The 11,936-nt window shown below is 40.7% G+C and overlaps 2 protein-coding genes across 2 annotated transcripts in view; one reads left to right on the forward strand and one right to left on the reverse strand.

The window, feature by feature from the left end:
- Positions 1-4,002, forward strand: part of LOC107665681 (transmembrane and TPR repeat-containing protein 3-like) — a 55,282-nt gene extending 51,280 nt beyond the window's left edge. The window contains exon 15 of the mRNA XM_016456666.1: positions 3,831-4,002. Within this exon, the coding sequence (XP_016312152.1) occupies positions 3,831-4,002 (172 nt within the window). The remainder of the gene's footprint in view (positions 1-3,830) is intronic.
- A 3,273-nt stretch (positions 4,003-7,275) lies between these two features.
- Positions 7,276-11,936, reverse strand: part of LOC107665732 (kit ligand-like) — a 21,157-nt gene continuing 16,496 nt past the window's right edge. Inside the window, exons 7-10 of the mRNA XM_016456741.1 lie at positions 10,170-10,261; positions 9,962-10,074; positions 8,863-8,919; positions 7,276-8,753 (exon numbers count right to left, since the gene is read on the reverse strand). Of these exons, the coding sequence (XP_016312227.1) occupies positions 8,889-8,919; positions 9,962-10,074; positions 10,170-10,261 (236 nt within the window). The 3' untranslated portion in view covers positions 7,276-8,753; positions 8,863-8,888. The remainder of the gene's footprint in view (positions 8,754-8,862; positions 8,920-9,961; positions 10,075-10,169; positions 10,262-11,936) is intronic.

Consider the following 11,936-nt stretch of genomic DNA (forward strand, 5'->3'; position numbering starts at 1 on the left):
ATAGTCTCAGAGAAATTCACTAAAATATAATGTCCTCATATGAGGATGCAGGGTCTCAGGAGGTTAATGCTCACCCTATTTTGGGTAAAAATAGGAAAGATAATACTTTTCTTAAAAGAAACAGGATTCCCTGAATTATCGTCATTGATATAGTTATCGTAATAAATACCAGAAATATCGTGATATATTTTTAAGCCCATATCGCCCATCCCTAATAGGAAGATCGGATACTTGCAACTGCATGTGTTAGGGTGCGGCAGAAAGAGAAAGAAAGGGTTTAACAAACCCACTAAATGCCAATCAAGAGTGTAATGTATTACTTTGACTTGGCAATACAAATATTGACAATCGAGTTTTACACAGGTGCAACAGCCTGGGAGAACTTTGTCGACATGCTTTTTTGCAAGTGTTTCAGCTTTGCTCAGAGCTGTTTTCCCCTTTTTATCAGGAAAGATTAGGCATGGGAATGGGTCGGTGAGCCGCTCTGTTATTAAATTTAATTAGAAATGATGTTTCTCAGGGGTTATGCAGAGTATCTGTATCACAAATTTGCTCACTAAATGCCCACTTTGGCAAATCCACACCTCAAAAACAATTTACCGGTAATAGAGATTTGAAGCACATGTAAACTGTTTTGTTATTCGCTTAGGAAGCGATTTGCAGTGGTGGTTTGTTTCAAAGGAAAAACGTTTGTTTAAGGATCTTTTCTACATCAGGAACTTTAGCACTGCATTTCAATGGTGCCTCATTCATCAAATATGTGGTTTAAGTGGAACTTTTTACAAAGACCTCATATGCACACTAATGACTGGACCATTAAATGTAGGACAGAGCGTTTCAGATGTTTGTTCTTAAAACCAACTGCAATGGACCCTTTTCACAAGACTGTGATGATGTGTTTAACGGTCATCAGCATCGTAAATCCTCGAAAGTTTTTCCTATTTGTATTTTTTTAAAAATGTATGCACATTTATAACACTATTCTTTGTATTATATCACCTTTGCATTAAATTATAAAAAAAACAGTTAACGCTAATGCGAGGGTGTTTCTAATGCAGCGTCTATGGGAGGGACAGTAAATTTGACATTGTACTCTCTTCTGACTGCCGTTATCAGTCTCTCTCAATTTGTTTCCTTTTATTGAAAGTCACGAAAACACTATCGTGGAGTTTTTCTTTTGCTATTTGAGCAAATGGGAATGCAAAAAATATATTTGTGGTACTTTCCCATTCACTGCTATTCAGGTTAACCCAACTATGACGACTTCCGCTGCTGAGAAACCCGGAAATGTGACAAAGGTCCATACTACGTGATTGGGATTCACACAAAATGCAGTAACATATCTGTGAATTCTATCCCAAGATCCATAAGCCTTGGTTGCACATTTGATATACTTACTGAATTAAGATAAGGTTGATAAAGGAAGCATCGGGGTGAAACCATGACATTAATGTCCATTTTTGTGATTCTTATCATTACTCATCTGTTGCTTCCTCATACATGAGATAAATGTTCCACTTCTAATGCTAGTGATTCTTCATTTCGACAGTCTGGCAGAGGTTCTGTGTTTGGATAAACTTTAAGAGAGTCGTGTTCACTGGGTTTCTCCATATTTAATTAAACGCTTCACCTCTAGTCATACGCTTAATTTATCATCCTCTATGTGTCACATTGACTGTGGACATACTCTATAGAATTGTAAGTACTTGGCGGCAGACCAAGCGTTAATGATGGAAAAGTTCAGGTGAACTTTCAAATCTTTTTCTTTAAGTAGGCTAACTAAGTGCCAAAGAGCAATGCTCTGGCATGAAATAACCCTTGAGAATTACCAGCAGTTATGTTGAAGTTAACCGGATACATATAAGACCTGTTAATAATTATAATTGTTCCGTCAGTGAAAATACCGTGTAGGTACCGATGAAATGATTAATGAGAACGAATGGGAGATTAGGAATGCAGTAACTTTACACGTCAGACGTCATGATTCAACGTTCATTCTAATTTTTTAAGAGTAAAAATCTGTGCTCTTTGGTAACATCTGCTTTTTGTGTAGAAAAGTTCTCACGCAGTATTCATCAGGTGAGTAAACACGAAAATATGTTCTTACCTTCGTTGTAAAGTCGTTGAATCCGGTTGTTTGTACATTCAAATCTACTAATAACCGCTAATAATTTGCATAAAACGCGCTCAAACCATGTCCATATAAGGGCTTTCATCGCTAGACTAGCTCGCGCTCACTCAACTGAGCATGCGTATCAAGATAACCAGTTACAAGACAACTAATTTAAACTTTAATAACTAATTCAATTTGTCGTTGACAAACGACACACTATCTTATTTCGAATTTCTCATTTTATATAAAATTAATTTTGAATTCTAATATAGTATAATTATAAACTATAAATATAATTTTATATAAAATATTTAGCCTATATATAACTGATTGCAACATTAAATGTTAGTGCAACAGTAATGATGAAATCACTGATGATTCATATGTGAAAACAGATTTTATGCACAAATGGTGAACTATTACACAGTTGTTTCAGATGATAGCCTATTTATATAGGCTATTTGTTCTTTTGGTTAAGAGTCTGATATGAATACTTCTGCATAGCTATATAATCAAAAAATCAGCCACAAGTTGAAATATCAAGATAAATCTGCTAGGAAGACACAACAATAATTTGGGCCCTATTGTTCAATAAGCCTACAATATTGCACTCGCTGTATCCCACGACATATATGTATGAAATAGGTGTCTTTCATGTTATTTCTGAAAACCTCCAGGGAAAGGTGTCTAATATATTTTAGACGTGCAGCCAAACCCTCAAGGTTATCAAGTTACTCTTTTGAAATTATTCAATGGAATAGTGTGAAAAGAATCGGCATTTCAAACAGCAGCAAACAATATGAACACCCAACAGTGCTCATTTTGATAAAAGAAAACACCTCCTTTTACACACCCTTTATCCTCCTTGGAATCAGAGTGATGCGTGGGGTTATATAATGAATTTAGAATTTTTTTGAAGCACTGAATGCATTTTACATTATTGTGGCGCACTGGATTTTTTTCTTAAGCTACACATAGTAATGATAATTTCAAAATTTGAATTGCATTATATATTTTTCCTGCACAGAAGGACAAATAACTACTTTTTAAAAGTGACTGCTAAATGCTTTGACAAAAGATTGTTATTCAGAGCTTCTGTGTGATAAATGCATAATCCTGGCCTGTCCTGAAATCAGTTTCAACACAATTTGAGGTGCTCCAGTTTCACTCGAAATTCTTCACGGGAAGCCTTTCAGGCCACCATGGTATGCCGCCAGTTGTATCAGCTGGCAAAATTACTGGCAAAACAAACTTTAGGATTTCAATCAGCGTAGCAGCCAAGAAGAAAGCAACCGATCATCGTGACATGACTCGCACAGCAGCGCGACATTTATCTTCATCCCACAGTGTGTTCGCCTTAGTCATATCAGCAAATCTCAGGTTACTCATCCGCGGTTTTAAGCTGAATGTCATTGAACTGGTGTAAGCCTTCCTGGTCTTTATCCAATCCTTTTGAGCCACGACACAAGCACTCCTCGGGGAGCCCGTGAGAAACGCGGTGGTGTTCGAATGCCGGGCGTGTCTACCTGCGCCCCGTGAGGTGACGCTTCACGGGGGGGACCCCTGAGGAGAACCCGAGCCTTTCCCCTCTGACTCATTAGACCTCTCCTCTCTTCTGTCACGCCTACGTGGCAGTGTCATCTCTCCCTCCGTCCCAGCTCGGCTCTGGCCTCGTCCTGAGACAGACCCCCCTTTTTCGCTCCTTCGTTGCTTACAGAGGGGCCACCGAGATCGCCATTACAGCCTCCTGCCCAGAGACGCGGCTATTGGGAGGCGGCGGAGAAGGCCTTTCACAGGAGTATTACAGAACAGCGTCGGGCTCTGATAAGCCTCTGGTTACGGCCTCCAGGGACCCGACTCGTCCGTCTCCACTCCCCACCTGGGGGTGAGCGCTTTCTCTCGCGGTTGCAGAAAGGGCTTTGTAAAAGGGCAAAAAGCGCACAACACAACTCTATTGGTAGAGGCTTTTAGTAACCCTAAACCACATGACCTGTGACTAAGGTCCTGTGCCGATTCCCACCGCCGAGAAAAAACGCACACAATTTAAATTCATAAAGACCTTTGTCACACATTCAAAAGCCCTTTTTTTGTTAATGTACGTACTGTCACAGGAGAGGCTGGCATTCAGGGGGACAGGCTTATAGTGTCATCTGCCTGGGCTCTCAACCAGCATATACCAACCCACACAAACGGCACTAATGGGATGCGAGGGGGCCGCTGAGAAGGGCAGAGGCGAGCGAGCCGTAGACTGTTATGCAAAAACGCTTTCATTTTTATCTTTATTATGCATTCTTTAATCTGGGTTCAAGATTCAAGAGACGGCAGAGTTTATTGTAGCGCGCCGAAGCGCCTGCATATTCGCACAGCAGGAAGCCGCTGCCCACACAAGCACGGCAGGGAGAAATGACTGTTCATATATTCCTAACTTGCACAAATAAACAAGATCGAATTCCCAGTTTTGGCGCTACTTCTTCCTAAACCCTTAAATTATTCCTAACAACGCTTGTTTCTTCCATAATTGTTTTTTAGTGAGCAATGTTACTGAGTTAACAAGGAAGTATTACCCTGCAGGGGTGTTTAAAGGACCTGGAGGATTTTTTGCACAGCAGGTTTACATTAGGTAGCGCCAAATACGCCACAGCAAGCAAGAAAGCTGATGATAAAACAACTAAAATGTCTCGACCTTCTTGTTAGCTCAGAGTTGGGCCTAACTTTTACAACAGCTCCTTGATGGTATGTGATCTGTAGCTTTATGTGTAGTGCATTTTCACTCCACAGGTTTTGTATTGAGCCCATAAACAGCCTCTAACCAGTTGGGGGATTAAAATGCTACAGGAGTAAAAGCACTTAAAGGGATAGTTTGGCTAAAAATTTATATGTACTCACCCTCATGTCATTCTTAACCAGTGGGTCTACTGTTTTTTTTTTTTTCATACAGAAAATCAATGGGGTCCTAGACAATACTGAAGTAATAAATGCTCTGTTAAAATGTTTACATTATGGATATTCCTTGGAATAGCTTTTGTAAAAAGTCTCACAATAATTACATTCCAAATGTATTGTTTCATTTAACAGGAAAGAGAATGGTATCATTTAAATGAAATTTGAACCCTAACCAGACTCAGTACATGTGATTGTGGCGTGTTATTTCCTAGCAAATGGAAAGAAAAGCCTTTTGAACACCATCAAATAACCACAAACAACTTCACACACTCTTAAAGGAACAATTCGCTTAAAAATGAACATTCTCTTATCATTTCCCTCATGTCCTTGCAAACTCACGTTATTATTTCTATTCTTCCGTGAGACACAAAAAGGGGATTTTTTGAAGACTATCCTGGTCACTGTCTGTATAATAAAAGTGTAATAAAAAGTGAATGACATAATAATAAAAGTGAATGATTTGTTATTGTGCAGCAATACAAGGCATCATAAAACTGGTCCATATGTATCAGTACTGTCATACCCCTGGACGTTCTCTGTTCCTGTTTTGTTGCGTTTTCTTTCCCCATGTGCTCTGTGACCTAGTTTTCCCTCATGTCTGATTGTCATTCCATTCACCTGTGTTTCCTTAATTATCCTCATTAGTTCCTTGTTACTTAAGCCCAGTGTTTCCTGTGTCTAGTGTTCGGTGTCGTCAGTGTTATAGTGATTGTGCTTTCCCAGTTCTCTGAGTTCCTGTTAAGAATAAATGTGGTTTCCTTTTCCTGCTCCTGAGTTTCCTGCTCCTGAGTTCCTGAGTGTTGTACATCTGGTGAGCTGGAGCGATCACACAGTTAATGCTTACTTCTGGATGGGACTCGACGATGATAATTTGTTTCGAGTCCTTTCTCCTGATGACTGTTATAGACCCGTAGCTGACTTTATTAATTACATCCTCGATTTTACTGGCTTGGATTTCTTAGTTGATGTAGATAATCATCCTGTTCCCATCCGGAAGCATGTGGGTGCTTCAGCTCACCATCCACCGGCACCCTCCACATACCGTTCCAATGAGCCCGCTCCCTCTATTCCACCTGCGCTTCCCTGAGTTCTCCCAAGTTCCTCTCCAGTCCTCAGCCCAGAAACAGCGGCCGCTCCACTCTCACGCCCGCCGGTCATTCCACTCTCAAGCCCGCCGGCCGCTCCTCTCTCAAGCTCACCGGCCACTTCACTCTCAAGCCCGCCGGCCGCTCCACTGTCAAGCCCTGTGATGCCAGCTCCAATCTCCTTATCCTCAGCCCAAAAGAGGAGAATGAGAAGGAAGAGACTGTGGGCTCTAGCCTCTGACCAGAGTCGAGAGATGGCTCTAGCCCCTGACCCGATTCGTGAGATGGCTCTAGCCCCAGACCAGAATCAGGAGGCCGAATGCTCTCCAGAGTCCGGTCCAGAATGCTCTCCAGAGTCCGGTCCAGAATGCTCTCCAGAGCTCAACAGAGAGCCCACTCACGTCACAGAGCTCAACAGGAAGTCCACTCACGTCGCAGAGCTCAACAGGGAGCCCACTCACGTCACAGAGCTCAACAGGAAGTCCACTCACATCGCAGAGCTCAACAGGGAGCCCACGTCAAGCCCAGAGAGTGCTTCTAAGTCCACTCACGTCGCAGAGCTCAACAGGGAGCCCACTCACGTCACAGAGCTCAACAGGAACCCAAAGAGGGCTCCTGTTCCCACGTCAAGCCCAGAGAGGGCCCCAGATCCCGAGTATAGCCCAGAAAGGGCCTCTGTTCCTGAGTCCGGCCCAGTGAGGGCACCTGTCCCCGAGTCCGACCCAGAGAGGGCTTCTGTCCCCAAGAAAATTTTGGGGTGGGCTATACGTCTCCGACCAGAGTGGTCGAGGCAAGTGTCGAGGCCACGGAGACCGAACTGCCTGTTCCGCCATAGCCCCCTGAACTGCCTGCTCCGCCATGGCCCCCTGAACTGCCTGCTCCGCCATGGCCTCCCGAGTCCCCTGATCTTCCATGGCTCCTCAGGAAACACTGGTCTAGTGTTTGGTGTCGTCAATGTTATAGTGTTTGTGTTTTCCCAATTCTAAGAATTTCTGTTAAGAATAAATGTGGTTTCCTTATCCTGCTCCTGCGTTGTGCTCTTCACAGCAGCAACACATGACAAGTACCTTCAAAGACTTTTGAAGTCATACAATAGTTTTTATGTGAGAGATGATTAGTCTTTATTCACTCAGCTGAATTTCATCTCGAAATCATTAGCACTTGTCTATATGAGTCGTAGCTATCATAAATCAGTAAGTACAGATTAAGCGCAAGCCATGTAAAACGTCAGATGTGAACATGCATAAATTGATTCATACTCAGCAGGAGACCGAAGCCGGAACCGGATCGTGTTATGCTTTTCTTGGAAAGTCATCTGAAATGTCCTAGAGGAATTTTCTTGAATATAACTAGTGCAATATCATTATTATATTATTTTTTTTCTCCGTAATAAATATATGGCTGGTTATCCAAAATTAATCTTTACAGGGAGAGCCATGCTGTGAAAAGGCACAAAATTACGAGTAAAAGCATATATGTAGGTTTTCTATTACTGCTAGCGAGATCTTCCGATGGCGTCCTGTATTCGAAAAAGTCGCGTTTTGTGGTGTGAGGTGTACCGTTTTGTTTGACGTAATACTAATTGATTTAGTTTTGACCCATATTTAAAGTCTGACTGATGCATTTCACTCTAGTATGGCAGATTTGACCGTTGACAAAAGCTGAGTCGTCTATAAAATTAGCAGCCACCAGAAATTTCCTCATACTAAATGACTTCAAAAACACTGAAGCAGACTTCATAAAAAGCCATAATGTAAAACTAACTGCATAAACCACGGGTGTACTGATATATAGCTTTAAAAACGCTTAATGGCATCTGTGAGGAGCTATAATGGTACTTAGAAGGTTGCGGCTAGCATGCATAGTTTATTGTCGAAATACACAAGCGATTAAGGATTGTTGGATATTTTAAGGTTGAGACGATTGGGTATTCCTCGTCTCGATCGATATTTGATGCCATGCAGGTGTCGTCATATTCAGACAATAAATAAATTAAGTCCACACCACCAGTCTATAGTGACAATAAAAACAATTCACAAATCAGATGATACAATCTGAGAACGACTACTGATTCAAGCACTCAAAAAACTGAAAAGGCGTCTATCTGGACACCCAGACCAAAAGAAAGAGAGAGAACAAGGATGAAGAAAGAAAGAAGGAGATGGACCAGTGCCGCTGGAGGTAGTCAATTCTGCTTTAACTCCTTTTAGATAGCCATCTGCTCTCAAGCAACAATATGGCTGCCCTCCTTCTGAACTGCGGCTCCTGCTCTCCAAAAAATGCGCTTGGCTATTTGACGCCTCCAGCTGAATCCAATGCTGTGTTGCTTTCATTCTGTTTTTCATCGAATTCCTCCGGCACAGTCTCCTTGCGGTCTCCAAGAGGAGAAGGAAGCTTTAAAGAGCGACTCTCAGAAGTTCTCAGAAGGAGCAACTGTATCTATCCCGAAGGGCTCAGCAGTGGTTGATAAGAGAGGGCATCAGTTCTCAAAGAGCAGTTTGTTGCGTCTCAGGCCAGTATGATTCCTTCCTTCACAACTAGAAGTTCGGTAAGAGAATCTTTCGGAGGTGGTGCTTGTTTGTTCCTGTCCGTTGTGCCGTCTGAAGGAGTGACTGAAATGTTGTTAATGAGAAACAAAATGAATGGCTGCGGCCTCTGTGAAATGATATGCTGTAAAGTAGGTTAAGTTGGTACTTCATTTAGAATAAGAACATTATTTACCTGCGTTGGTTAAGCTGGGGCTGGATTTACACTGCCATGATAATATTTAATCTGTTTCTGGAAAAGGAAAACAGGAAGTTGGCGTTAACTGGTGTGTTGAAACAGCTCAATAGGTAGGACAAAAATAGACCCCAATAATATTTGGATACCTAAGCAACACTTAAAAACGTACACATTTTTTAAAATGATATTTGGTCAAAAAATAAATAAAAAAATAGAAATGCAAAACATTTCACAAATTTAAATTTGTTAGGTTTCAAATCATAAAAAAATAGTAATGCAAAACATTTCACAAATTTAAATTTGTTCAAAACCCGTAAGACCTTCGTTCATCTTCGGAACACAAATTAAGATATTTTTGATGAATTCTGAGGGCTCTCTGACCCTCTCATAGACAGCAATGTAATTACCACGATCAAGGTCCAGAAATGTGACATCAGGGGTTCAACCGTAATTTTACGAAGCTACAAGATTACTTTTTGTATGCAAAGAAAACAAAAATAACGACTTTATTCAACAATTCGTCTCCTCCCTAGTGCCATTTTGGAGAGTATCCACTGAACGTAAACATGCTGCGCCACATGGATACGTTGTTTTCATTCAAATCAAAGTGTAAACAACATAGAAAACGTATCCGTGTGGCGCAGCTGACACAGAACAGTATACGTTGTTTACGATCAGTGGATACTCTCCAAAATGGCACTAGGGTGACGTGGAGGAGACGAATTGTTGAATAAAGTCGTTATTTTTGTTTTCTTTGCGAACAAAAGTAATATCGTAGCTTCGTAAAATTACGGTTCAAAAATTGATTATTTTACCGATCTCCTTGCTACGTTTCTGTGCGTTGATCGTGGTAATTACATTGCTGTCTATGGGAGGGTCAGAGAGCTCTCAGAATTCATTAAAAATATCTTAATTTGTGTTCCGAAGATGAACGGAGGTCTTACGGGTTTGGAACGACATGAGGGTGAGTAATTAATGACAGAACTTTCATTTTTGGGTGAACTATCCCTTTAATATGTATTTCATTTTTTTAAGTTTTTTAATATTTTAGGACTCAATGGAAAGTACAGCACACTATGCAGACTTGAATATTTACTTTTCAGATATCTCCACATCTAATGGGGGTATATTGGCTTCCTCTCCTGAGAAAAGGGCGGGACCTTCTTCTGGACTCCGTTCAGTTTGTGGGGCATTTCTTCTAGATTTCATCTGCATTACAAAAGGAAAAAGAAAAATTCCAATCAGGATTGAAATCGAAACGGCTGTGATGCTGAAGGCTCAGCAGAGCACACCACCACATGTACCTTCCAGACCAACAGAAACACCACCACTGCGATGAACGGGATGGCGAGCAGCGACATAAGACTGCTCTGCACAACTTTCGGAAGGAATGCCCCTACAGAAAAATGAGACTGGTTTTATCAGTTTGCAAAGGTGCTCTTGTTGAACTGTGACAGACAGCAAGATAAACTTTCAACCTTACAGATATATCAGAGTACATCAGTTGAACTAAATCAAAAATCTGACCTGCATAACTGGATAACTCTCTTGAAATAAATGTTGACGAAATAGATCACCCAAAATAATATATAAACTACAATAAAACGGAAGAAAAAAAAAATGTTGTTGGATAGTGTTCCTTAAATAATTGGTAAAGGAATAGATTACCCAAAATAAAATAAAATTAAATAAAACTTCAGTTAACATTTATTTGCCCTCAAGTCATTTATTGTTTCCTCTATGGATAGTGTTTGGCTAGCTGGATCTTCAAATAAATGTTACAAAATAAAATTAAATAAAATTATAAACTAAACTCAATACATTTCTGTCAACATTTATTCAACCTCATGACATTTCTTGTTTCTTTGGCTAGCTAGATAGTCATTTTCAAATGAAGAAAATGTAAAGGAAAATAAAATAATACAATTGTGAAGAGAGGGGCGGGGCCGAGAGCAGTGGAAACGGAGCAAGGCCGGTGAAGGAAATGCTAATGCGCGACACCTGCGCCACTCACTGCGGTCTCGAGTCCCACGGAGGAGCTCCGGAAGGATAAAAGGAGGAGTGACGACAGTGTTGGACGAGAGAGAAATCTCTTTCGTCACTCCTCCTTTTATCTTTCCGGAGCTCCTCCGTGGGACTCGAGACCGGTGAGTGGCGCAGGTATCAACAATAAAATCTGTCATCATTTACTTGATGTTGTTCCTCAATTCCTCTATGGAACATAAAATGAGGAATTCTGAAAAGGTTCACAAGGATTTTCCCTTACAATGAAAGTGAATGGCATCTGAGGCTGTCAAGTACAGTGGCCGAGAAGTGCAGAGCAAATCACAATTCTGAAAACAAAATAACAAATTACAAACGCAAATGCAAGTCTAAAAAACAAAATAACAATTCAGAAAGCACAACAACAATTCAGAAAACATTATAACAAGTCAGAAAACACAATGACAAATTCGAAAACAAATTTAGTTAAAAGTGGCTGTAAAACATCAGCTCCAGTGGTGCAGATGAATAAACGTATGTCATTGGCTTTTTGATGCAATCGACCTGCGTTCGATCCCGCCTTTTGCCAAACTTTTTTTTCCCCTCCCTTTTCAAATCTCGTATTAGCAATGGATTCTATTTACACTAATTGAAAATAGCAGTATTTTTAGCAATAGAGTACCCCGTAGAGTAATGGCAAGTCATACAATTCATTTAAACTGAGCTACTTTAATACCAGCTCCGAACTTTCTACCAGGACTCTGCTGTTCTTCGGCTGGTTTTTCCCTGTATACGTTGATTGACAGATGTCTCGTCCAGTCAGCGGTGAGTAATCCCAAACCAATGGCGCTGTCTCAAACTATACTTACCTCTTCCGGTTGTCTGATTTGTCGTTGTTTTCTGACTTGTTCATTTGTTTTCGGATTTGTCGTTGTGTTTTCTGACTTGTTATTTTGTTTTCGAATTTGTCTGTGTTTTCTGATTTGTTATAATGTTTTCTGAATTGTTGTTGTGCTTTCTGAATTATTTTGTTTTTTAGACTTGCATTTGCGTTTGTAATTTGTTATTTTGTTTTCAGAATTGTGATC

This window comes from Sinocyclocheilus anshuiensis, unplaced genomic scaffold, assembly GCF_001515605.1.
Source record: "Sinocyclocheilus anshuiensis isolate Anshui unplaced genomic scaffold, SAMN03320099.WGS_v1.1 scaffold840, whole genome shotgun sequence".
Taxonomy (NCBI): domain Eukaryota; kingdom Metazoa; phylum Chordata; class Actinopteri; order Cypriniformes; family Cyprinidae; genus Sinocyclocheilus; species Sinocyclocheilus anshuiensis.